Raw genomic sequence first — 26722 nt, 5'->3', positions numbered from 1 at the left:
ATGAGGAGCTTTAGGAAAAACATCTAGAATAAAATTTGTATCAGATAATGGATGTGAAATGGATTCATTAAAAAAAAGAAAGATGCTATTATTTTCAAATGAGTGCAAAATTAGCTTTTCTAGACGAAATGTTAATTTTAATCAGAAAAATACGTTTAATTTATTTGGGTGCAAGATCGTCAGAGGCGTCGCGGTTTAGCCCGCAACGCACCACAAAACACTATCAATAGTCCACGTTCGCACCATCAAAATGCGAAGCAACTTTAAATTTAAAGGTTAGGTCTCGAATTCCAATAGACATTCACTTTAGAAGTCATTTCAATCTTTTTCTAAAATCACGACAAAAGTACTAGATTTCACCAGAAAAATAGGTTTATTCAATGATGACTGTAATAAAAAAAATAGCTATGAAATACATGGATTATACATAAAAGATCCTGATAGAATTATCCACGGGTGGCGATGTATCCGATGAGGTCGACAACACGGTTCGAGTATCCATATTCATTGTCGTACCTGTAAAAAATAAATTTAAAATACATTTTTTAAAAATTCAGTGGTTACCAAGAGACGAGCTTGACGAAGTTCGGGTTGAGCGAAATGCATGCTCCAGTATCGAAAATGGACGAGTGAGGGTCGGACACGAAGTCAGTCGACACAACTTGATCTTCGGTGTAGGCGAGGATTCCCTTCATTGGTCCATCGGCAGCGGCCTTGACTACCTTCTTGATGTCATCCATCGAAGCTGGTTTCTCGAGGCGAACGGTCAGATCAACGACGGAAACATCTGGTGTAGGGACACGGAAAGCCATTCCAGTGAGCTTTCCGTTCAGCTCCGGAATGACTTTTCCCACAGCCTTGGCGGCTCCAGTGGAAGCTGGAATGATGTTTTGTCCAGCACCGCGTCCATCTCTCCACAGCTTTCCGGATGGTCCATCGACTGTCTTCTGGGTTGCGGTTACAGCGTGCACTGTCGTCATGAGTCCTTCGATGATACCTGAAAATAAAATAAATTAGAAAAAAACAAATTGATTTGATGATGATCATACCGAAGTTATCATTGATAACCTTCGCCAGTGGTGCCAGACAGTTGGTGGTGCACGATGCGTTAGAAATAACGTGATCATTCGAAGCGTCGTACTTCTCATGGTTTACTCCAACCACGTACATTGGAGCATCAGCAGATGGAGCAGAGATGATGACCTTCTTGGCTCCTCCTTGAAGATGGGCAGAGGCCTTTTCCTTTGTCGTGAAAACTCCAGTAGACTCGACAACGAAATCGGCTTTGACTGATCCCCATGCGATGGCAGCTGGATCCTTGCTGTTGAAGACCTTGATCTTGTGCGATGATTTGCCATCTTTCTGGACAATCAGAAAGTCTCCATCGTAGGTAACAGTTCCTTTGAATTGACCGTGGGTCGAGTCATACTTGAAAAGGTAGACCATGTAGTCGATTGTGATAAACGGATCGTTGACGGCGACCACTTGAACCGTGTCCTTTTCGACAGCCGCGCGGAGCACGAGACGTCCGATTCTTCCGAAACCGTTGATTCCGACGTTGGCTTTCGACATTTTTTTGAGTCTGTAAGAAAACTTGAATGAAATTTTGACGGAAGATTCACAAGAAGTAATAGCTTAAGAAGGAACAAATCTGAATAAAAATGGCGAAAATTCAGATTGAAGCAAAGAGAGCAAAGCAAAATCAACCGCATCGGGAAGAAAAAGAGAATAAATGATGAAAAAGAAATCTAGATTGGTGAACAACTGCAGAAAATTGAAAACTTGCCGCTCGTGCGCGTCTGCAAAGCGCAAAAATATTTTTCATATTCGTTGCGAGACCCGTGGTTTTTAAATTTGGTCATCCCTTTAAAATTGAAAATTCTGGTGGAAAAAAATCAATAATTTTTCTTCAAAAATAAAGAGAAGATCAAAAATTATTGAAAATGAATTTTTATTCCGAAAAATCGAGAATAACACTAAATTTATCAGCTTTTAAGTGTAATCTAGAAATAAAAAAGAAAAACTATGCAAAAACTGAATATAAAAATGTGAAAATAAAATATTTTCGTTTCTTTTCTGAAGAAAAAAATAAATATAATATGCATTGTTTTATATCTATGGATATAAGACAATAATTGTTGATTTTTAGCTATTTTCAACAGGAAAACCGATTTTGTGCCGCTCTCTGATAAACTTGGGTACGGTATGTCTTGAAATCGAAAATTGTAACTCATAGTTTATTACGGGAACACAAAATTCTGAGAATGCATATTATTTACGGGCTCGAATGGATTAAAATAATTTATTTATCTATAGAATACTAAAATTAAGCAAAAAATGAGAAACGAATGAAAAAAGAATGTCGCTGTTCGAAATTAAATTAATTTCATAAATCGAGCCCGTAAATCGACACAAGCGCTACAGTAGTCATTTAAAGAATTACTGTATACAGCTGTAGTTCTCGCTACGAGATATTTAAAGCGTCAAATATGTTGCACAGTACGAATTTTTAGAATTTTGTGTTCCGGTAATATGTAAACTGTATTAATCATCCAGATTAAGAATATTACAATTTATAAAGCAAAAATACAGTATCAGGTCTCGACACGACCTTGAATTTTTAAACGGTTTCTCCAAAAAAGAGTGTACATTTTTAATAAGTAACTACAATAGTTCTTAATTGTCGCGGTTCACAGCTTTCAGTAACAAACTTCCGATCGTTGCAAGACCGTATTCTTGCAACATCTTTGTAGTTTCAAACTTTTAAACATGACTTTGACAGAACATTTCAGAGTTTTTTTGGGATGTCTGATTGTTTTTAACAGGTATGTTTGAAGAAGGAAATTTAATAAAATAAGTAACCTAGGTATATTATATTATTAACTCTCAAACATGTTGAATGTTTCATGTTACTTGAAATACTTGAAATTTGAAAAAAAAACTATTGTGATACTGATACATGTTACGGTATTTATTTTTCAGATTCGCCAGTCTGTGAGGAATATGTCCTAGTTTTCAGCTTCCGTTCCTATGCAAGCGCCGAGCCACCTTCTTCCCAACCTCGGGGGCCCTTAAAGAAATACTTTTAAGAAGGAGAAGCAGGGAAGAAGTGATGTTCCATTGTTGAGAGGGGCCCTAGGCACACACACATATCTCCTTTTCGTCCCATCTCTTCACCCACAACAACACACACACAACTGAGACACACACACTCGCACCACACACACTCACACAGACAGACACTCTCTCACTCACTCACGTACACTCCCCCAGGCAACGAGGAGACACTCCCCGCTGCCGCACATATTTTATCGACGCAGCAACTTAGTTTCGTTCCCCCCTCCCTAACTCTCTCTCTAGGCCACCTTTGCTTTTCTCTAGCTGCTTTTCCGGCTTCATCTCGGCTTCTTTTACAATTTTGGTTTCCATGGAAACTACTTCCAAATTATCCAAGAGACTAAATGCAACATCGTCTGGGTCTCTCTCTGTAAATGTCTAGTTTCAGGGGTGGTGCGGCAGAGAAGAAAGTCATGACCAATGAGGAGCCGGTGCCATCGACGAGCAGTGTGCTCAGTGCAGCCGAGAAAAACGTGAAGATGTGAGTAGTCTATCTGCAAAAATCGGCTGAAAGTCTGTACGACCACCTGTGCGAGAAAAACCCCATATCTTATCATATCAAATTCTCCCATCCCATCACTTTTTTCCCATTATTTCCATTTTCGAGAAAGAGATGAATGACCTTCACACGGTGTCGTCGTTGGGTGGCCATAGGAACATTGAATTGGAGAAAAAAAAGATACAGCAAAAAAAAGTGTGACATGACAAGAAAAAAACTGTTTAAGAAAAAAAAGAAGAAAATTAAGTAAATGAGGAAGGAAGTAGGAAAAATACTTTATTTATCAAAATAAATGTATAATATTTCAAAAAAAAAATCACCGAAACTTACAGTTTTGAAAAATGCGTTTCGTAGAACAACTACTATAGTGCTTAAATGTTCAAAAATTATAGCAAAACTTTTGGTTTTTTTTATTTACAGTCAAAAAAGTGGTGAAAACTTTGTCATAATTTTGAAAATCGACCAAAAAAATCAAAATTTCTACGAGTTTTATATTTTAATTAGAACGTTCTAGAAATTTGAACCGGCATCAATTTCACAATTTCGGAACATTTGGCAATTTACTAACTTCGGAAGGTTTTCAGATTTTTCAAAATTCAAAAAAAAAATCGAAATTTTTGTAGTGTTTAATTAGGATATTTGGCTTTTTTTCTACAAATGTATTTCTTTAGGACATAATTCAGTTTATGCTTAGGCAAGAAGGCTCTAGGTGTATGTGCCTGCCTATCGAAATGTACTGCAATTTTGCGTGAACTCCGGTATTTTCATGTTTTTGATAATGTAGATTTTAATCCGAACTTCTTAAGTTAATTTTCAAATCAATCAATTTATCGAAAGGTCTTTTAAAAATGCGCACAATAGGCTCCAAGCAGGCCTAGGTTTTCTTGAAGGCTGGCAAAGTATATAATCTTGTGAAATATTTTTGAAGCTTTGAAAGTTGTGGTCACTTTAAAACAATAACCAATTTTTTCAGAGAGACTCCTTCAAGGAAGCGAAAAGGACTTGATATTGATGCACTTTGGAGGAAGAAATTTAAAGATGTCGAAAATCAAAAATCACCGGAGAAATCTGAAAAGTCTGAAAAAACGATTAAAGAAGAGCCTCTAGAAACACATCCATCTGGAGAAAGAAAACTTCGATCTGCATCCAAAGATTCAAAATCGTAAGTTTTTTCTTTCAACAACCAACAAATTGACTATCAATGGAGCGTTTTGTAAAATGTGTTTAAAGTTGAGGAACTAACGTTCTCATCTTCACACTTCCTCTCTACTTTGGTTCCTCTCTCTCTTCATCTGCTCCTGGCTTTGCATCTTTTCTCTCTGGAGAATTGGCGAGGGCATAAATTAGCGTAGAGTAGTGGTCGGTTTGTCTATGCTATACTCTCAGACCCAAAACGAAGAGCAAAGTGAGAGAAAGTAGAAAGAAGAGCACAAAGATATGAACAAGAAATTATGAAAAAGATGGTGAAGCACCCGGTGTGTGAACGTGACCAAAAGCGGGAAGTTTTCTGAAAATAAAAACAAATTAGCTGGAATAAAACGACAACGAAAAATAATGAAACGATAAAAGAGTAAGAAAAGGAAATTAAATTTTACATGAAAATGTAGGATTTTCAAAACATTAGTAATATTAAAAAAAAAAAAACTAAAGTATAACATGATTATCAGCTACAGTAACAGATAGAATTTTGAAAACTTGAAATTGAAATATTCCAAACTTTGAAAAAGTGCACAGTTCAAAAGGAGTTGTATGGAAAAATGATTTTAACTGAAGTTTTAATCAAAAACTGAAACAGATCGATTTGAGTTTAAAAAATTTACTATAGCTGCATACAAGCATATTGAAACATATAAAGTCTGTCTGAAAGTTTTCAGACAATTATTTAATTTAAGTAAATGAAATTGGTTGAGAAAATGAAGTTTTATTTTTGTTCAGAAAAGCTTCAATGATATTTTAAAGATACGAGAACGATTTTAAAATATTCCCAGAATTCTTAATTTTTTTATAATTTAAAAAATCAATGAAATTTTTTAAAAACAATTCTCTGAAAGAACAGAAAACTTATTTAGGACTATGATTTTATTTCCGAATGTTTGAAGTACCAGAATTACCACAAAATATAATTGAAGTTTCCTATTTTTTAAAAGAAAAATCTGATCACATCGCTTGATGGAAAATGATTTTGGATAAGATTAGAAATGTGATCTTTAATTAGAAAAATCCACAAAATAATGTGTCGGAAAAAAAAAACAAATGCAGATGAATAAAAACAGAACTTGAAGGTTAAAGGGAAAAATTCCAATTTTTTTAATTTGCAGTCAAAACTTGAGATTAAAAAACTCAGTTTTTGCCAATCATAATTTTGGAAATCGACAAAAAATTGTTTCCGTAAATTTGGTAATTTGCTAAATATTAGGCTGTAAATGCTCCAAAATTAAATAAAAATTCGGGGGTGTCAGCTCAAGAAAAGTCAGTTCAAGATGATTAGATGCTGCAAGTTTTCGATTGGCTTGCAGGGGGTGCAACTTTAATAGAGGGAATTCGGTATTCCGAATTAGTAATAGTGAAATTGAAAATTGAGAAAAACTCACATTAAAGGTAAATTAGAAGAAGCACGAGTTCTTTCTAAATTCCAAAATATCTCGTGAACTCGTGCCAATTAAGAGGAGAACTAGTGGCGGGTGGAGTGGTGTGCTTGTCGGCTTGGAGTGGGTGGAGTGATAACAGAAGCCCGATTCGGAGTCCCTTTCTGCGTTTCCATGGATACGGGGAATAATGAAAACCTCGCATCCGCTTCCCCCCACTTTTGTCATCTCATACTACTACTATTTAGTTTATTTGTTAATTTTTCATATCCCATGTCTTTTCGACATGCTAAAATTCAAATCCTAGAGTCAAATTTAATGCACAAGTAGTTCAAATTTTCAGATTATCAAAAGAAACTCACAATACAATAAGCACAAGGTCTTCTTCGTCTGGAACACCTCGTAAGAAAATGGAGCCTGAAGATGTGAAGCCAAATATCAAGATGCTCAAGAAATCATTGCCAGTCTCATTTCAATGTTCTAACCTAAATGATGGTACCGTGGGAGATGGTGAGTTTCAATCAACCACCTGTTGGCATTGCCAGAAATGATGAGGCCAGCTCGCGCAGATTCTTGACTAATTAGTTTTCGACGCAGTATACCCGTAAAATTTAAAAGAAAATAAATATGAGATAACGGACGGATAGATAATCAAAGGTGTGGTGGCGAGTCTAGAGGAAGTAAGAGAACCTAGAGATATGATAATAGCACAGCTTCATGCACATACCCACATATGGCTCCTTTTGCTGCTCTCACGCTCACTTCTTTTCTCTGTTAAATCGCAGAATACGAAGAACCATTTGTGTGAGGTTTTGTCTACCCCATTTGTACTACGAACTATCTGAATATGTCAGTTTATCTACTCGGTGAAAAAGATTACGAAGAAGAAGTCGAAGTGGAAAACGAGAATAGTAGAGAAAGTGACTTTACTGGAGAATTTTTAAGTGTTCTGCCAATGGAAATTGGGCTTGACCAAGGTAGGATTCTTATTTGATCTAGGAAACTTCTAATACAAAATTTTGAAAAATTATTGCTTTTCTATTCCGGCTCTCTTTGGGCTTATCAAAAAACTTTCAATTAACAAAACACTTGAAAAATATTTCTCTATTTTTTAATAAATGACCAATTTTTGATAACACTAAAGAAAGCGGATATACATCTAAGGCGTAAAGGTAAAGCATTGAAGGTTCAATTCTAATAAGAAAAATAAGTTATATAAAGTTGATAGGGAGAAACAGACATTAAAACACATTGAATCTTATTATAAGTAAAATCTAATAATGAATATTTTAAATTTAAAATCTATAAATCATGCGAGAATTCTTTAAATTAACGATTCAATTATTTCAAATTCTTTTATCACCTGACACCGTTTTGAGCATATTTAACTTCAGAGAATATACATTTCAATTCTAGTTGAAATTTTGGTATAACACCCTCTGACACATTATTCCTTTCCTTTTAATGTCTAAATTGTTAGTATTATCTAGAAAATTTTTATCTACCTAAATCTTGAATTGTAAGGTGTCAATTAAAAGTTCTAGTTATACCACACTAGTTTAAATCCAATTTTAATTAGGCATAGGACATGAGGAAAATATGAAAAATGTCACTCATAAATATTCTTCCTACGAAATAAAACACGAGACATACCTTATAAGCGAAACCATGGTCGATTATCGAGTAGATTAATAAGACGAAAATAGGAGAAAATGTTGGGAGAGCAGTTGCGAGATTAAGTCAGTTCGCCATCCGAATGCACCTGCCCCTATTGAGTGAAATTCAGAAGCCAGCGAAAATAATTGAGTAAAATCGACGATTATGGCTCACAGACGTAATGGGCCTCGCTTTTAAGGCAAGCACCTGCCTGCCTCCGTAAGATTTGAGGTACTCCTCCTTCCGGTGCCATTAGGTATCTAAACCATACCTTCTACTTTTCTTTCTTATTGAGTTCTAGGCCTTTGAATAATTAGGAAAATACCAGAATACGGAAACACAGTGCCCTAACGACTCACACCTGCTTCTGCTCCTTGTGCACATTTTTGGTACCTCAGTGTCCCTCCCGTCCAGGTTATACCGGAAAGGCGGGGCCCTAACGAGCTTCACCTTAAATCAGCCATAAGCTCCTGTCTAATTGGTGCGTGTGTGCGTGTGTGTGTATATGTCTTTGAACCCCTATAACCACCCCGTCTGTCCCTCATAATCTACGGCTTCCGTCACAACCATCACAAGCCCTTCTCCAACTATGACCATCTTCCATTTAGCGTCAGTGATGTTAGATCCTACAAAGATATCGTTGCACTCGAGCTCAGTTGCCTATGGAGAGGAGTCGCAGGATGGTAAGTGAATTGGTTTGTTATGTGATTAAGATAATGGCCTACAAAATAATAGGGTATATGTATGAATGTGTGCTTGTTAAATCTGAGAAAACCCCCTTCAAATCCAATATTTTTCTACTAGACCTTCTCCTGTAGCTATGTGAATTTATTTTTTCTACAGTGTATATTGGCTCAGAACTCATTTCCCCATTTTTGGCACACTTTCCCCACACAGCCTATCGATCTTTCTCACACATACACACACACAACTCCCTCGCCGAGCACACCTTCTGCGGCTTTATCTCTCTTATCACCACGTACTCTATATCTCCGTTCTGGGCGAATTTTCGCCAACTATAAGCCCGCTTATCTGTCTTTTCCTCTGTGATTTGATTTTTTTGTGTTAAACTTAATTTTTTTTGATGGTGTACGGGAAGCGGTAAAAGGTAGACCAATTAGAAGAAGGCCTTTGTGCTCTTTATAGAGCCAAGCGGCTGTCGCTTATAAAATAAAGCTTCACACTAATTATCTATTATCTATTTCCTCCCCCTCCTCTGCCTTTGTCTGCTCCAAACGGTAATTATTGGGTTTTGAGGCAGCCGGCTCTGTCTCTACCTGAGATTATTCGTAGGTCGAAAACAACAATCTAGCACCGCGTTTAATATTTCATGAGCACTTTGAGTTGAAGAATGAAGAGAATAATGGAATTTTGAGGAGAAGGATGATTAAAAATTTAAATTTCGAAAATTTTCAGAAATGGAGGTCATCCAACACTCGACAGACGATCCGAATGGCACGCGAGAGGAATTCGACTATAATCAAATTGAATATGGAAAGTGAGTTGTGAAATATAATTGGGGAGTCTGAAACGTGAAGTCTTAAAAATAAATAATGAATATAGGCAAAGAAGCTAATTCATCCCCGAGCTTAAAAATATTGAAAACAGTTGATTAATTTGTATTAGGGTAATATCTAGAACCTAGTTTTCTAGACTCTACCTCATTAGCAGTTATAGTGAGAGCTGAAAGTTTTTCAAAGTAAATCTCAGAATTCTAGAGTTACAATAAGTCATCAGTCTTCTATGTTCTATGTAACATCTCAGGTAAATCTCAGGTAATAATCTCAGGTTTAAGTCAAGGAAGAAGCTAAGAAAGAGAAAAGAAAAATATAAAGTTTCAAGTGAAAGCAATAAAATGATGAGGCAAGTGGTTTGGACGGTGTGTGGTGGCAGCGAAATGAGAGAGTGAGATATATAGATCCGAGTTGAAGTGTGTGGAGGCGCGAAGGAGGAAACGACCATCTCCAAGGTGACACGAGATGAGGGGCAGACGCACCACCACCACCACCACCACTGTCAACGGTTCCCAAGGAGATCCGGGTGGACACGACGACGACCCCATGGATACCGGATGACATCAAGATGTGTAAATACTGCTCTAGTGCTATATAAGTTGGAAAAATCGTTTTGCACAATGAATGAGGATTAAAGAACCGAGTGCGCCTGCGCTTGACAACGGTGGCGATGGAAACCGCGGACTCGTTGGAAGAAGTGGTGATATGAGAAGCTAAAAGAGGTTGTCATGCATATATGAATTAGTTATGGAAAACATAGATTGGAAAAATACACATATTTCTCATTGAAGAGAGAAATGGTAATGTGGAGTGGCAGGAAGAATTGTGCGAAGGACGATCGATTTATTGTAGCCTTGAGTGCTAATGGGGTTTGCTAGCTGTTCGGTTAAAAACCAATGACTGTTTAGTGAGAGAGAAATTTGACTTTTTTTAAAATTTAGGCTATCCCGCTTTAAAACTATGTTTTGGCAATTCTATACTGACCAGTAGATGGGTGCTTATGAAGTTTGCTAGCTGTTCAAATATTCTTAACTGAAAAGTGTAACTATTCAGTGAGAAATTTGATGGAAGAAGTTCTACAAAAAACTAGAAAGAAAATGTTAATGTTAGGCTCAAAGCGGGATATTATTAGCCCACTTGGAGCCCTAACCTGTGGTTCTGGAAAACCAAAACCATGTTGTATGTTCATTAGGTTCACAACTAACCTGGATAGAAGTCATCCAAATTTTAGTCATTCGCAAAGTAAAAGTGAAGAAGCGACAAAATCCTAGATGGAAACAGCCAGCAACTGCTGCCGCCTCGGAAGACGTCGAGGTAGAAGTAGGCGCTTATCTCTCCGGGCAACCGTGGGCTCTACCCGACCACATATACATACGCTTAATTGTCTTGGTAACCGTCCGATCGTCTTGGTAACAGCAGCCATCACAAGCCACAAGCTAGAAGAGTGTGAAAGACTTATGGTGGCAGCGATGATCGCTTCTATATATATACATACACCTACAATTTTTTAAGAGATGTTGTATGTTGAGGAAGTGATTCGGGCAAGTTTCGGAAACTCTACTAAAACGGCAATTCATCATCCCTGTGTTGAGTCACACAAGATCACAAACTCTACAACTCTTCCGTAAAATAAAATTCGGGAGCTCTTTTGTGCAAAGTCATAAATCCCGTGGCCCATTTAGCATGAGACATTTTACGGTGATGAGTCCCGAGCACCTGTAACCATGACGGCGCCCATAGTTTCAACAAGAAAAGGGGCGGACAAGTGCCCTTTACGAACAACGGAGACAGGGCTGAGGTGGTTGGAATGAGAAGAGTGTACGAAACGCGGAGCATCCTTGAATCGTTAATGGCTTTTTTTGGCGTTTTGCCCGTATTATACAAAGCAGAAGAATAAGCTTTACGGCCACCGCCGAGCCAGTGAGCTCACAGTTGACTCGTCATATTCTCCTGAGCTTAATTCTCTTACAATCATGTACCTACCACAGTGCAATACCATGTACAGGTTCGTTAGAGGAAGAAGTCTTGTCGTAGCTAGAAATAATGAATGAATAGTCGCTGGGTGCTGGGTGCTCCTCGGGGCTTCCATTGGTTACTGTTGCCCCAGGATTCTATTGTCATGTAACATCTTCCTTTTTTGGAAGACGTCGTCTTCGTCTCATAACATTACAAATTCTACTATGGAGACAAGTCAGTTTCTAGTATGGCAAGTAGCAATGAATTTATCATCAAGGTGAACGGCCATTTACCGGAACTACCGTGGAGGGAATTAGAAACCCGAGAGCAGGTGGCTTATGCGCACCACTGAGCGTTCCAACGAAAATCTCCCCAGACTCGAGACATTTACCATAATTACCAGTTCCTTACCACCTGTACGGTCTCCACCTCTAAGATTTTCTCTCAATAGTCATTTTTCCTTAACAATGCTTGTTTGCAGCGCGGTTACTCCAAATGGCACATACACTCTCTATGCTCCGGATTCAAACTATGCGCCGTACTATCAGGTGAGTGAAAGCTATAATATTATATACAATTGTTGAAATATTTTTCAGTATTCAAACAACATGCAGTCAAGCCCTCAAGACAATGCACCATATTTGGTCCCTGCTCCACAGTCCCCGGTCTCGATCGACGACGCAGACTCGATCAACTTGCCGAACAATCAACGAGCTTCCCCCGCAACGGTATGAATAAAACCAAAAGAATAATAAAATGGGGAGTAGGAGGTGTAAGGGATAAGTAAAAAGAATATGATGGGAGGTATGATAATCCGCTCAAGATGTGAGAGCTCGGGAAAGCCGAAACATGTTGTATCTTCTTATTTTTACTTCTGGCTCTCACCTCATCACTCACTCTATCTATATCCAGAAAATGAATAATCGTAAAGTACTTGTCACCTAGGCAACCCGCTCAAATTTCTGGGATCTCGGGATCTCAGAGAATACATAAATAAATTTGTCTTTTCATCACTCAAAGTGCCAAAAGAGGTGGAGTTATGGTTACATAGATATGTGATGACATTTCAAGAAATACTAGAACCAAATGCTGCTATGAAGAAAGAATAAGCTTCTAGCTCTCCAAGTTCTTGGTGCATTCAACTGAGTTATAACGACCGGAAGCTTTGTGTCGAGCAATTTTGAGCAGAAGTGGGGACCCTTTTCCTTACCTGAACTCTTTTTAGCTATTCGCTACTTTTCTTTTTGTGTGGAACGGACCAAACGCCGCCCACTATTTCAACTAATTTTTTTTCACATTCGAATTTCCTGGCATATTATTTATGCAACAAACACGAAGACATCTTTTTCTTGGCTGCCAATAGCAACCACCATCTTCGTGTGTTCATCATCCATCTCTTCGTTTACCTCTCATCCCGAGAAAAGAGGATGAGAAAAATGAGATAGAAGACGAAGAAGGGGGAATTTTTCTTCTCTTTTTTTTATTTGGTGTGACATCGCTTAAAAAGCATATGCGTGTAGATGTGAGAGTGTGCTCTGCGGTTATCTGTTACTGAGCTTCATGACATTGCTCGATGGTTCGTCGCTAGACGGACTGATTACTGATTCAAAACTTCATGTGAGTTTATTAATGAATTAGGGAATACATATATGTAGAATATAAGAGTTTGGTTAAAACACACACTGTATGTTCTTGGTTTTCAGGTGAACTGGCTCTTCGAGAATTACGAGATTGGAGAAGGGTCGCTGCCAAGATGTGAACTCTACGATCACTACAAAAAGTAAGTATTTCCATGTCTCATTCCAATTGTAATTATGGTTTTCTTTAACCTTAAACTGTAATACCATTTATTTTCAGGCATTGCGCTGAACATCGAATGGATCCAGTGAACGCTGCCTCATTCGGAAAGCTCATCCGATCCGTCTTCCACAACCTCAAGACCCGACGGCTGGGCACCCGCGGCAACTCGAAGTACCACTACTATGGCATCCGTCTGAAGGACTCCTCAACGCTTCATTCCATGCAGCATCCACAGCCTCAAATCATTCAAAACACATACACTCCGCCAATGCAGCTACCGCAAAGAGATGCGTATGCTGATACGGTAAACCAGGTGGCAGCAATCAAATATATGGATGTTGAGATTCCGGATAAACGAGCGAGAAAGGACAACTCATCGTCGTCATCATCCTGCAGAGAGTTAGTGTATATCGAAAATGTTATTTAATTTTAATTTTAAATTTTCAGCAGCGTCTCTCCTTGCATGGATCTTCCAGCTCAACAAACCATACAGCATACCCCCGTCCACTCAGTCATACCATCAACGCAACAACCTGCTCCATTACATAACAACAATGTAGTATCGTATGTAGTAACTGAAAGTGATAAAGCCGCGATGGGAAAGATTGATCTTCCAATTGTGCCGTTTCCGGATAAGGATGCACTGATGGCTACTATTGGGTACATTTTTTTGAACCCACATATTTGAATAAAAATAAAAAATGAATTTTTTTCAGATTCCGAAAACTTGGCGTCGGAGAGGAAGAGCTCAACTCTTTGATTGACATCTACGAAATCTTGTGCCGAGAAATTCTGGCTCTGATCAAAAACATTGATTTTGCATCAGTAGAAGACACTTGGAGCAAATTTTGGTCCGGAAACTTTGGAGTTGATCGAGATCACATTAGTGCTCTTTGTACACTCGATCAAGTTCAAGACTACATTATTGAAGTGGACCTTGCATTGTACCAAACCATCGTCGATACTCTTATCCCAAACGTTTTGCTCTCGGAGCTCTCCACAGGAATGACCCAGACGTGCCGAACATTTGCTAAAAATATTGATGTGTACTTGAGGAAATCGCTGATGCTCGCAAATCTCGGAGAGTTTTTCGTAAAAAAGAAGATCCAGGCAATCAAGTATTTGCAACAAGGGCTCAAACGATACACTTCTTTGAATCATTTGGCTCACGCTTCTCGTGGAGTTTTGATGAAACCAGAGCAAGTTCAGCAGATGTATCAAGACTATATTCGAGTTGATATCAACACAGTCCACCAGCAAGCCGGATGGATTTGTGGTTGCGATAGTGTCATGGTGCACCATGTGAACAACGCCTTCAAGCATAACCTTCAACGGATGAGTGCAATGGAGGTATGGGCCGAGTGGCTGGAAAGTATTGTGGATCAAGTGCTCGCCAAGTATCACGACAAACCGGCAAACGTGATTGCTAATGTCGGAAAGCAATTTCTGCTCAACTGGAGTTTCTACACATCGATGATCATTCGGGATCTGACTTTGCGATCAGCCATGTCATTCGGATCTTTCACTCTGATTAGGTTGCTGGCCGATGATTACATGTATTATTTAATTGAGTCGAAAATTGCTAAAGTGAGTTTATTCACAAGATAAAGAATTATCTATAAGAACATCTATTTCAGGCCGGAAAACAACAACTCATCACGGTAATTCGTGCCGACAAGGACTGGCCGTTGACTACAAACCCTCAGGAATACATAGTGGTAGCCAATGACAATGACGAAGACCTTGACCTCGAGAAAGCAGGTCTTCTGTAAAAAGTTCTCAATTTCTTTCACCTCCATTTTCTACCATAGATCTCACTTCTCCTAAAATGTTCTAAAATTCTAGTCTCCCGTCTCCATCTTGCCCCTCTCCCGGATAAAAACTGTGACATAATTAGCACTGTAGTTCAATTCATTTTGTTTTCACAAATTGCTTTCCACGAAAGCTTCTACCCCTATGATCTCTTCTACACAAACCCTAGTGATATACAATGCCAATTTCCAGTCAGATTATCGTTTTCAGAAAAAATTATAATTAAAAATTCTATAATAATGCCAAGAGATATTTCCCCTTATTTATCGAAATTTGGCCCCTATTTTCATGTTTTGTGATTTGCATTTCTCTCCTCTCAACCTACTTCATTCGAAGAAATGTTTTGGTTTTCATTTTCATTTTCGCCTTCATAAAGGTTTTTGTGGTACAAATTGACTATTTTTGGTAGAAAATATGCTTAAAAAATTAGGTTAAAGTGAGTTCTTGGGAAGAGAACAAGAAAATAGATGTCTACTGACTATGAGTGGGTGGATGTTGGCAGGAAGAAATACTGCAACAGAAATGAGCTGAAACTTAGAAGAGCAAATGAGTGGCTCAAAATTGAACGACCCAGAAGGAAAGTACAAACTAAAAAACCCTCTCCCATTGTGTTGAGTTATGCAAACTTGTTTGAAAACCTAATATTTTTTCAGTTGCCATTTTTCTATTTATAGTTCCAGTGTTCAAATAATTTCGAATGAAACATAGCATAGCCTACTAATTATTTATGTTTTTGAATTTTTCAGATATTTACTGTCTGGAGCTCTAAGAAGATGTGTTTTATGTGTACCCTGACTCACAAAAATAATATTTTGCTATGAAAATGTAAAAGTTTTGGTACAAAATGTAAATTTGTGATGTGTTTGTTTGTTTTTGAAATTTTTATTCAAAATTAGATTTTGCGCACTAGATAATACAATTTTGGAATTGAACTGGGAACTGAAAACTAAAAAATAACAACAAGTTTATATGTCTACCCTTTAAAATACAATTGACCAAAATCTTGTGAATAACATTTACTTTTAAAAGGTTTATTTTCAGATTTTGAAGTACAGACTAATGAGCATTCTACGTAGGCACCCCTGCCTACTGCCAAAGTCCCGGAAAAGAAGGGAGTAGGTAGGCAGGCAGACACTAGGCAGAAACATACGCCATGTACCTACAGAGAATCAATTTAAAGTTTATATTCAGGGTTTTTGATTATACAATGTTTGATTATACAACTTTATTAGTATTGCGCACATTGTTTAATTTTGAAGGCTATGTCTCCGTTGTCGTTTGTTTTATTCAAAAATTTTCAACTAAACATATATTTCTCAGTTCTTTTTCTATAGTTTTGTAGTTAATTATTTACTGAAACCTTCAAAACAAATTAAGATATGACCTCTCAAAGTAAGGTAGTCGGATGAAATACTATTAGAAGAAATACGGTTGCTGACATTTTTTAGAGGTACTGGTGTTTTATGTACTTTTTTTCTGTATTATTTGAATTTTTTGAATTTTTTGTTGTATTATTTGAATTATTTGAATTTGTCTTTGTCTTAAAACTAATTTAAAAATTATTAAATAACAAACTTGAAATCTTTTGAAAACTAAAATCTGCCAATTAATTGTAAACATAAAGTGTATTCCTGTGACTTTGAGTATTTACAATTTACCTATCATGCTTGTTCTGAAATTTCAAAATGGATAACACAAAAACGGTTTATTCGGGAAACCGAAGGACCCGTTAAAAAGCAAAAATAATAAGTTCTGAACTGAACCTTAAAATGATTGAACACATCCGAACAAAAAAAACGACGAAAAAAATAACTGAATGCTCGTAGACGTCTTTCCTTTTATTATCACAGTTTTCCCATCCCATCATCACCAAAATTTCCGTGAGAATATCTGACGTCTTACATGATGATTGTTCATCTGCTCGACACTCTGTACTCGCATTATCTCATTGACCATATTCTCGAGTACTCCCTGTTGAGGGAACTGACGCACCACGTCTCCATCATTCGATGAAGCCTGTAAAATGTAGAAATATTATTATAAACACCTGTGCTGTTAGCCTTCAAAATGTCAAAAAATAATTAAAAGGTGATATTTTGTGAGTATGGAAAATAGGAATGTGATGAATATTTAATTTTTATAATGAAAAAGAGAAGAAGTATGATCAAAGTTAAAAGTTCATATTGAAGCAGGTTGAAAGCCAATTTTTTATTTAAGTTTATAAGTTTTTAATATTAAAATGCAGTTAGAACCCTTGAATATTTTTCTCTGAAAAGCGAAATGGCGACGTCATTATTAGGTCATTTCCGTAATGTTTTTCTCTACGAACATGCTCAAGTGCTTACAATTAAGTTAGGATTTGACTCGAGCCAAAAATATTGAAGTGCGCACACTTTCTAGAACAATCATAAAATCAGATCACTTACATAAAAAGGCATGGCCGACGCGACGGCGACAAGGGCCAAGCAGATCAGCAGACTCACGAGCATGGGTGATTGCATCTGAAAGTAAAAAATAAACACGTCTCCTATTTTTGCTTCCAGCTCCAGAAAAGAAAACAAAAAGTATTTGTCTATGAATCAGATTTTGGAGGAAAGCAAAAAAATAAAATAATTGTGTGAGCATCCGGCAAAGCAAATGAGAAGAAGTGGAAGTGGGTGGAATAAGAACAAAGAGGGCGGAGTCGAAAACAGTCGAAAACAGAAAATACGAGTTTTATGAGTTTTGAGCCGTAAATGGGTAGAAGGTATAATCCACCTATTTGGAATAAAATTTCGTCAAGAAAAACCTAATCCTTTTTGATTCAAAATAACTAGATAATAGGAGAGAATCGGTAATACGACGACATAAAAATGCGAATATGCTTTAAGAGATTACGGTAAAGTGTGGGCTGGGGGAGGAAATGACGAGATGAACTGAAAAGATCAAGCTGAGTTTAGAATATTTGTGTGAATTTTCGAGGAACATATGGAAGCTACCAAAACATCATTAATTTCAAGATTAATAGCAAGTTTTTCTATCGAAAATAATCTTTATCTTATCGTCATGTCGAAATTTTAGAATCGTTTATGCATTTTCAAATCAAATATGCAGTTACCAAAAGCTCTACCAATTCCTGCTTTAAATAGTAATTAGTTGATCGTGTGTTCTCCTACTGATCACAATTATTATAGACATTGATGATTGAATTTCTGCTTCAAACTAGAGCTTTTGGTCTCAACCATTACTTTCAGCGTAACCGAGACTTTAAAAAATTTAACGTAAGTCTGAAGGGGCTGAACATCAGTGAGAGAGGAACAGAACCTTCAATAGACGTGACAGTTGAGAAAATATTCAGATAAATATTTAGCAAAACGAATATCAACAAATAACAAGTGCTCCTACAACCTGCTCTTGCTCTTTTATATCACGAAATTTTTTCTCCACAGAGGCAGGTGAAATGCTGTAAAGTTCTCCAAGAATAGCTGCAACACCCTCACAACGATATTCTACGTAGAGTCTTGCGTACGACACAGCTAACAGAACCTGCCACCTGCTTTGTGAGCCGAATAGGCGGAGCTTTGGTGACAAAGTTTTGACAAAAAATTAATGGATGTAAACTCTATAGAGAAGATGTAGCAAAAGGAGACAACGTCATTTTGAAGTGAAAAAATTGGGGCGGAGTGTATAAGGAGAAGAAGACAAATCGGTGTAAATGTCCGAATGCTCTGGAAAAGAGCTAAATATGGAAAATAAATGACAGATGAACTCTATCCTCAAAAATATGTTCTAGGATCGAAATTAGTGTGCTCATTGAGCTGAAAGTATAATTTTACAATTTCTAGAGATCTCTTTAGCAAAAGAAGATAGAACTGAAAAGGTTAATAAGTTCAGTTTTTCAAGTTATGCATGATCGGAAGTTCAGAATTGTCGCTTGGAGATTTTCAGGAAGATTTAGTTGTTTAAAAGATTTTTTTGTACATTGTGTACCCAACATATTTTCACATATTTAATTTTTTTTAATATTTCAAGGAACTTTTGTGTTTTACAAATTGGAAAAAATGTTTATATGAAACTAAATTTCTCTCAAATCCAGTTTTTTAAACTTCCCAAACGTGGTCCTAATTTAAAATAATTGTTTTCAAATCGCTTATACAAATTTCTAATGTTTCAGTACCAAAAATTCTAAATACAAGAAATCAGAAGAAGCGTTGCTGAAATCGCGCATAACAAAGATCACCTGCTCACAGAATTATACAGTAGGTTGCGAAGAAAGTTTCAAATTCTGACGCCGGAAAGAACATTTGATTTGAAATTTAAGTCATGTTAAATGTACATGATTTGCTATTCTGACATGATTAATTCAAAGTTTGTTTATTGAATTAAAATGGATGGTTCCAAATATTTTGTTTGTTTGCTGTGAATAAAAAAGAAAAAAAAGAAAGTTGAAAATTTGTTCCGTATCGTCACTATTCGCGTAACTTATTTTTGTTTCATCTTGTTGACTTTCAACTTGTAGGTCAAAAATTGCACTTCCTTCTGGAGCATCTCCCCGTATCTGCTCACTTACTCGTTGGGTGATCCCTGAAATTGTTTTTCATTCAATATCTTCTCTGCACATTAGAAACTATTTCGCCCAAACATCAAAAACCGTTTATAGTTGAAAAACAATTTGTAGAATTTGATGATCTAGATGCGTAGTAGTTACATCATCAAGTTTTGAATATAAATTAAATTATTATTATGGATAGAAAAAAGAAAACAAAATATAAATAAGATAACTTTCAAGCTTCTGATAAAGTTTTTTTGTGAGGTAGGCCCGTGGGCCTGAATTTCGATCTGAATCTGAGTTTGAGTTCAATCTGAGTTTGCAATTAATTACATATAACATTTCAAAGCGCACGCATAAGCCAAGCGTAAAGTCCCAAAAACTTTAGTATATTTCTCTGGTTTTAAAATTTTGTGATCTCTAGTAATAAAATCAAAAATTGACTTTAATTTCCCCGCCTTCTGAATAAATTTGAAGTCTATTAGTTATCTCTGTAACATTCGTGATCGTTGACCGGAATAATAACTGAATATTTATTTATTTTTGTGTTTTTTACTTCATGAGATATGGAATTTGAGAGAGAATGAGATGATGGAAATCAAATGCTTGAGAGAGCACACAAAACTTGTACAAATGCTCAAGAACAATAGCGTCATCTGGAATAGGGAAAAAGGTTTTCACAGATTTTCAGACAAGTTCATACAAGTGGGAAGAAGAAGAAAACACGAAGAACTAGTGCAATGACCGTAATATTTAAAACCAAATTGATGAGAGGGAAGGCAAAGAGATTTAGATAAGTTTTGGGAAGAATGGGTGAATTCTTAAGGTAATGTTTTAAAATTAATTCTGGACTTTCAAATTAAATTTGTGTATCAATTTCTGATCGACTTTCAAATATCACAGGTTTTATTTGAAAGTTCAGAAATAAGTTCAAAGCGTTTAGCTTGATGATGGCGGAGATGATTGACTTGATGGGGGACTTGATTGGAGTATGTGTTGAAAGAATAACGGATTCAATTGAGGACTCGTTGAGTAGGAGGGTAGGAACATCATCGGTGAAGGCAGCAGCGTTGGGTAGGACTGAAAATCAAAGTTTTAGTAATTTGTTTTCTAATATATAGTTTCGATTTCTAACTAACCGGCGGAGATGATCCAAAACCTTGAACATTGTACTGTTGATACATTGGCATATTTTTCCGACATCTTGCTCGCCGATTCGAAAACCACGTCATAATTTTCTCTTCGCTGAGCCCTGTCTCCTTGGAAATGCTCTCTCTGGCGTTGGCATGTGGGTAAGTGTCTGCGCGGAACGCATTTTCAAGAACATCTAGTTGCTCGGCAGTGAATGATGTACGATTTCGACGAGACGATGCGTCGTTTGATGGTGAAGAGCCCTCTTCGTCATCCGATGACGATTTGCTGCATTCGTCTGAAAATTATTTTTTTGAAAGGGGTTATCATAGCTACCATTTTTGGGTACGTGAATGCATTTTTGAATTTTCATTAACAAACTCTATACATCCTCTCTCTATACAGACTTTCGAAATGTGGAACTAATATTTTTCATCTGCCATTTTTTTCATCCGTTGAAAATCGAAAGGGCAAATGTTCCAGGCGTAATTAAAATAACAAACATTTTCAATAGCATGCGACGTCAAAAGTTGAAGTAACTATTGCAACTAGAATATATTTGATACCAGGGAGGCTCTAATGAATAATGAGCATGCTGAAATGCCTTTCTGAAAGGCTTCCGGACTCGCCTGCCTCGAGACTGAAAATTATTTGAGTTCCGCATACGTTCTATTTCAAAAATTCAAAATCAGACCCCCGCCTATCAAGCATTTTCCCTCAAAATCCGGAAATCAATGAGTCAATTGTAAGGTATCTAACAGAGAAAGACTACGGCCTGCCAGTCGAGTCGCCCAATTACTATATATAATGTTGCGCCACAGTGGGTGGTCTCAGTCATGTCGTAGGCCTCTCGCATAGACACACTTCTCTAAAAATAATCGATAAAGATCGGGAGAGACCCTATTGCGGGTGGGGGAGGGGGGGTGTCTCTTCTAATTTATAGACTTGACACCTTTGTGTACTTGAGAAAGAGATATCATGTGGTGGAATGGACCCTATTAATTTGTTTTTATCGTTCCATTTTTTGACGGATCACTCCATCATCACCGTCGTTTCTCACATCCAAGTTTTATGAGCTGTGCGCTAATCGGTTTCTGTCACAGGAGTATTTTATAGTGACGGAAGGAAGGAAGGTAAGGTTATTTCTATACAATGTTCTAATTTGAAGAATGTCGATTTCAAGGATGCTCAACTTGATCTTTTATCTCATTAATATTTTTCATCCGTTCTTGTCAAATCAAAGCAGATTTCTACCGCACTTAGTCCTCTTTCTGGTAATAGTCTGCAGAAAACTTTAGCTACTTGCCGAGTAGAGTAAGATTTTCAAAAATGAATTCTCCCTTAAGCATACTGTAGTTTTTAACGATATCGTTCTATAATTCCCAATGCTCATTAAGAACGGCGCGGGGGAGTGCTATAATATATTCCCATTGAGCAATGTATTCTGAGCGTATTCCAGGAAGAAGAAACTTTTGTTTCCATTTCTTTTTTCACCTGGAACTTTATCACTCCAGTCTCTGATACCTAAATATCAGTCGTTGCGTTGTGTTTTCAACGGCTACCTATTTTTGGAAAATATTAATTTTTGTTACTTATGAATGTAATAGAAATATAGACATGTGGAAAATCATGGAAGTATTCTGACAAATTCGGGAAATTTCTGAAAAATCACGTTACCGCACCGCCGAGTTCAAACTTTGGTTCAAGGTTTGTGGTGGAGAGAGGGTAACTCGGACTCGGTAAAAACTTGATAATAAACAAGCTCACAATGATCTGTCATGCCTGCCTGCCTTCCAGGCAAGCTGACCAACACCTACTAACGATCTTGCGCAACATACCGTAACCCACATCCCTAACAATCATATTGTCAAATGTCAAATGTCAAAGTTTTAATGTGTTAAATTGCGGATATGTATTATGTTCGTATGCATGTGTTTGCTTTTTTTCGCGCATCCCAATCTTCTCTCGCGCCAGTCACTCGTGTGCCCATCCTGATCAATTGGCCGCGAAAATATGGAATTTATTGGATCGTTTTCTCCTCCTCCTACCTACCTATTTGAATAGGCACCTATCAAGTGCGCAAATCTTCTCCCCCTATCTTAATTGCTACGTGTATGCGAAAATGTGCGAAGTTGAGCGGTGGTTCACAATTTAAGGAATGACAAGATTGACGACAAGTTAGGAAGCGGGAAAAAACGGGACAGGAAGAGAGGGGAAGTGTTGAAAGTTTTGGAAGACAAGAAGTTGAAACAGCAGGAGGTAGTGGCATGACCCCTAGAAATTCAAGTAACTTGCAAAAACATAAGTTTGTGGCTGTCTAGTTTCTTATAAAAAGTAGGCTAAAAGTTTTGGAAGTTTTAAAAACCAAAAATTTCACTTTTATTCGTTCTATATAAACAGTCTCAAAGCTGTTGTTAAACTTGAATTTTCAGACAAAGATTTAATGAAACTGTTTGGAGTGCCGAACATGATAAAAATGCCTGCCTGCGTGCCTACAAGGTAGGCGTATGATGCCTGGAATTTGACATGCTCTTTCTTTAGATTACGATTTTCTTGCACAACTACCGTACCCTACCGAATGTGATTAACAACTGAGCACAGATCAAACAAGATTTTAGGATCAAAAGTGCCTGCTTACCGGACATCAAGGCGACCTACCTATAGGCTTCACAATGCAACATCAGACCCTAGACTTCACACCAAGATGTAGACGAATAGGCAGTAGGCAAGCTAACAGGTAGGCCTGAAGACACGCGGGACATTCCGGTACGCTTGTTGCAGATCAGGAGAAACAAAATGCGGTACACTACCGTAACCCGTAATTCAATCAGTCATGGTTCTCTCCCTGAAGATCTCCGTGGCGGCGCACAGCATGCAACTCACAAACAAATACGATGGTCTTGTTGATTAAAATCAACCCCTGACGCGTGCCCCCTTGTCTAATTCACATCATTCTTCACCGACGCTTCTTGTCCTTTCCGCCCCCACTTCTTCAACGTCTTCGCCTTTATCGTCTTATCACACCGTTAACATACACAGCGACATACAGGCGATACTAATCAAAGTGTTAATGACCGTTATTATATCAAAGAAGTCCAATATACAGTATGCCCTCTGGCCCCTTTGGGAATATTGGGAGGAATGAAAACTTTCATGCTACGTCTGTTTGTGTGTTACTATATGGCAGAAGAAAATTGAATTGAAAGAACGGAATGTTGCCTGATTGAACAGGAAATCCGACACCCAAAAAAGGTGTTGGAGGACATGAGACAAACGGAACGAAATTATAAATGTGTGAAATCAAGACTATTCCAATTAGACCACTTACCAATTGAAATTCCCAGAATGCTGTCGATACTGTAGCTCAGCCGTTTTCGTTCCATTTTCTTCGGAACCCCGACGCCTGCAAAAAAGTATGTGGTGATTTGTGTGAAGATAAATATTGATAAGGAAATTAAAACAAAAAAAAGTGATAAGGAAGATATGATGAAAAAGTGCAGCAAAAAAGATGATATGATTGGCGTGAAGAAATGATTGATGAGGTTATAGAAAGTGATAATTTGATCGAATATGTCTAGAAGTTCTTCTTGTGAGGTTTGTTGAATTTTTGTGGAAAATCACGCATCAAAAAATGACGCCCAAGCAAGTTTCCATGAAAGTATTCGAAACAAAAAAAATCGTTGTCAACAGTTAAACAAACACAACCACAGCTATCAGAAGCGGAACATTCATCAAACGAAACGAATTTCTGTTTGTTTTTCATCTATTCCTCTACCTTTTTTTTGCCTTCACAGTTTTCATCATTATTATACCTTTATTCCCAATAAGCCTTTTTATCGCAGGTACTGTTGGAGCATTTCCTTTTGTGCAAATGTCTTTGTGAATAAGCCAATCTCGGAGCTCTGCAGCGCTCATTTGTGGATTCTCATCACATGCGATCAGAATTTCTTTCTCGACGGCTTGGACTGTAAGTCGAGCGCGGGGACTTCCACCGATCTGAAATTAATTCATAGATATTTATGTTTAAAAAGCATTTGCTTTCGCTAGGCTTATGTAAGAAATATGACGAATATTTTCGGCAAATCTACAAAACTGCCCAATCCCAGATTATAACTCTTTTTTTTATTAAATTAAATGTAGAAATATAGATAGAAAAATATTTGATCAGTTTGAAAATATCAGTTATTTGCATTGAAATAGTCGAGAAAAATTTCAAAAACTGTTTCAAAGTTGTCATTTGCCGAAAACGTTTTGATATCAGTTCTTGGAAAGTTTCAGGTTGTTTTTGAGATGATTTTAAAGTTTATAAATGAATAAAAATTGTTTTGTATATTTGCACTCCCCGTTCTACACTCTTTGCCGTTTTGCAACCAACAAAATGGAATTTTCAAGAATTCAAAGTTTACTTTTTTTGGAATTGTAATTACCGTATGTTTTTGGTAACCAAAAACCTAGTAGACAACAACTACTTTAACAGAAACACAGACATCCGACGCATTTTTTGAAAAATGCCGAAAAGTGCCACCCGGGGCGTCGCACCTGCGCGACCCGCCAAAATTGAGTATTACGGTACTTTTTTGAATCAGGACGACGACACGCGGCACGTGTAGGCAAACATTAAATTTTATGGTTATGATTCGCCTGCCTGATGACCTAATTAGCAAATTATCTTATCATCCAGAAAATGCACTGACCTGTCCCGGAGATATTGAGCCCGTCTCGGCGTAACGATTCAAGATTTTCGAAACAGCTCCATGAGATACTTTGAGTTGACGACTGATGTGACATGGTCTAAAAGATTATTGTTAGTGTTCTCTAGAAGTTCGGACTACTTACTTTATACCCTTTTTGGCCATTGAAATGATAGCATGACGAACGTGAATTGGAAGGGGTCGACCGTTGATGAAAACTCCACCGAGTTGGTTAACACGACCCTGAATTAATTTTGGGCTTCAATAGAGGCGGTGAGAAAGGAGAAGAAATTGAGACTTGGAAAACTCAAAACATATTTTCAAAAACTTTTCAAATGCTATGAAAATCTAACTTAAGGCTAACTATAGTAATGATACTATCTAATTTTTGTGATGCTTGATGAGCTCTATTAACAATAAATCAAAAGTTTCTATAGGCTACAACTTCAAACTGTATAATTAACAAGAGCTTAATTTTAGCTCCTTAAAACGTCTGAGCCAGTATAGAAATAATTCGAAATTAACGTACATTCTAGAACCATCTAGAATTTCCAAAAATTTCTTCAATCAAATTTTTCCGGGATACATCTCCTACTTCTAGACATTAAAAAATACCTGAGCAGTAGTTTATGCACTACAACTAGAAAACAACTTATCGAAACCATAGACTTACCTGCCCAAGAATGTGATTAAATGTGATAGAATCTGTGGTCATTTTGTTAGTAGTGGATGGGATATCAGGAGCACGTATGGCTGGCCCCCAATATACCGAATGTGTGAATATCAGGTATATAGCGTGAAAACTTAAGGAGCGAGTAGTTTCGAGGTGACACGCCTTGTCGAACTGTGAATGGGCGGGACGGCGATCCCGCCCACCTATGCGCATGCGCGGTCTGTTACAGGCATGCATAGTCTCGAGTACGGTAATCGAAACCAGCGAGACATAGAGAAGGGCGAAAGACACGGGCGGTAAGCATCAAAGGACGTACTAGTAGATGTTGGCGCGGGGTATGTGGGTTTGTTATCAGAGATATTCTGACTAGGAGGTGGATTTTTGGAGATGAAGATTTATGTGCTCGATGGTTTTGATTTGAAAGGTCAATGTTTGGTAGTAGCACCTGCAAAATGGTGATTCACCTGTGGATAGTCTCGAAGAAAAGGACATCTAGGAGCGTGCGGATCTTGCAGATTCAAAATATTTGCAGATAGCTACATAGATCTAAGCAGTCCACCGTGCTTCTGGGTGAAGCTAGAAGTAACTCTAACATGAAACTGGAACCAGAAACGAATACTTCAAAACTTTAAAAATCGTTCATGTCCATTAAAAGCTTAAACAGCGTTAGAATTATTCATGCTACTAATATTTGAAAACAGCTTCTTAATGGATTTCAGACAAAGTTTACTTTCTTTGTTTGCTTTTTCGATTATGTGAT

The 26722-nt window shown here is 37.4% G+C and overlaps 4 protein-coding genes and 1 non-coding gene across 9 annotated transcripts; 1 reads left to right on the top strand and 4 right to left on the bottom strand.

The window, feature by feature from the left end:
• Nucleotides 1-353: 353 nt before the first annotated feature.
• On the bottom strand, nucleotides 354-1584 carry gpd-4 (Glyceraldehyde-3-phosphate dehydrogenase 4). The gene is made up of 3 exons (NM_063791.8): nucleotides 1050-1584; nucleotides 565-997; nucleotides 354-516 (listed from the first exon to the last, which is right to left on the bottom strand). The coding sequence occupies exons 1-3, from the start codon at nucleotides 1570-1572 to the stop codon at nucleotides 447-449; spliced, it is 1026 nt and encodes a 341-aa protein (NP_496192.1). The 5' UTR covers nucleotides 1573-1584; the 3' UTR covers nucleotides 354-446.
• A 1921-nt stretch (nucleotides 1585-3505) lies between these two features.
• Nucleotides 3506-15332, top strand: daf-19 (RFX-like transcription factor daf-19; the record flags this gene model as incomplete). 5 transcript variants are annotated; one of them, NM_001026969.4, is made up of 12 exons in its annotated part: nucleotides 3507-3598; nucleotides 4590-4778; nucleotides 6545-6711; nucleotides 8466-8540; nucleotides 9274-9355; nucleotides 11809-11875; nucleotides 11924-12055; nucleotides 13031-13107; nucleotides 13185-13526; nucleotides 13575-13787; nucleotides 13844-14714; nucleotides 14765-15331. In NM_001026969.4, 12 exons carry the CDS (start codon nucleotides 3531-3533, stop codon nucleotides 14897-14899), a joined length of 2418 nt encoding a protein of 805 aa, NP_001022140.1. The 5 variants fall into 5 exon arrangements, with proteins under 5 accessions (NP_001022139.1, NP_001022140.1, NP_001254236.1 ...); NM_001026968.5 differs by lacking the exon at nucleotides 8466-8540 and having other exon boundaries at nucleotides 3506-3598; nucleotides 14765-15330; NM_001267307.5 differs by lacking the exons at nucleotides 3507-3598; nucleotides 4590-4778; nucleotides 6545-6711 and having other exon boundaries at nucleotides 8400-8540; nucleotides 14765-15332.
• On the bottom strand, nucleotides 9326-9346 carry 21ur-13428. The gene has a single exon (NR_051585.1).
• A 1297-nt stretch (nucleotides 15333-16629) lies between the features above and the next one.
• On the bottom strand, nucleotides 16630-17446 carry nlp-63 (Neuropeptide-Like Protein). Its single transcript, NM_001026970.2, has 2 exons — nucleotides 17366-17446; nucleotides 16630-16955 (listed from the first exon to the last, which is right to left on the bottom strand). Exons 1-2 carry the CDS (start codon nucleotides 17426-17428, stop codon nucleotides 16806-16808), a joined length of 213 nt encoding a protein of 70 aa, NP_001022141.1. The 5' UTR covers nucleotides 17429-17446; the 3' UTR covers nucleotides 16630-16805.
• A 2540-nt stretch (nucleotides 17447-19986) lies between these two features.
• Nucleotides 19987-26282, bottom strand: pax-3 (Paired box protein 3 homolog). Its single transcript, NM_063788.3, has 7 exons — nucleotides 25963-26282; nucleotides 25435-25532; nucleotides 25293-25389; nucleotides 24411-24594; nucleotides 23927-24001; nucleotides 20607-20896; nucleotides 19987-20547 (listed from the first exon to the last, which is right to left on the bottom strand). Exons 1-7 carry the CDS (start codon nucleotides 26002-26004, stop codon nucleotides 20407-20409), a joined length of 927 nt encoding a protein of 308 aa, NP_496189.2. The 5' UTR covers nucleotides 26005-26282; the 3' UTR covers nucleotides 19987-20406.
• Nucleotides 26283-26722: the final 440 nt, after the last annotated feature.

Source organism: Caenorhabditis elegans, chromosome II (genome assembly GCF_000002985.6).
Source record: "Caenorhabditis elegans chromosome II".
Classification (NCBI taxonomy): domain Eukaryota; kingdom Metazoa; phylum Nematoda; class Chromadorea; order Rhabditida; family Rhabditidae; genus Caenorhabditis; species Caenorhabditis elegans.
This window is presented reverse-complemented; position numbering and strand designations above follow the sequence as displayed.

Excerpts from the sequence above, each read along its gene's own strand:
- gpd-4 (NM_063791.8), bottom strand. The coding sequence starts at position 1,572 with ATGTCGAAAGCCAACGTCGGAATCAACGGTTTCGGAAGAATCGGACGT. Across the intron at positions 998-1,049 it reads GGTTATCAATGATAACTTCG|GTATCATCGAAGGACTCATG; the intron begins GTATGATCATCA and ends TTTTATTTTCAG. Across the intron at positions 517-564 it reads TTCGTCAAGCTCGTCTCTTG|GTACGACAATGAATATGGAT; the intron begins GTAACCACTGAA and ends TATTTTTTACAG.
- nlp-63 (NM_001026970.2), bottom strand. The coding sequence starts at position 17,428 with ATGCTCGTGAGTCTGCTGATCTGCTTGGCCCTTGTCGCCGTCGCGTCG. Across the intron at positions 16,956-17,365 it reads CGTCGGCCATGCCTTTTTAT|GCTTCATCGAATGATGGAGA; the intron begins GTAAGTGATCTG and ends TACATTTTACAG.
- pax-3 (NM_063788.3), bottom strand. The coding sequence starts at position 26,004 with ATGACCACAGATTCTATCACATTTAATCACATTCTTGGGCAG. Across the intron at positions 24,002-24,410 it reads AAGGCTTATTGGGAATAAAG|GCGTCGGGGTTCCGAAGAAA; the intron begins GTATAATAATGA and ends ACTTTTTTGCAG. Across the intron at positions 20,897-23,926 it reads CATTCTGGGAATTTCAATTG|ACGAATGCAGCAAATCGTCA; the intron begins GTAAGTGGTCTA and ends AATAATTTTCAG.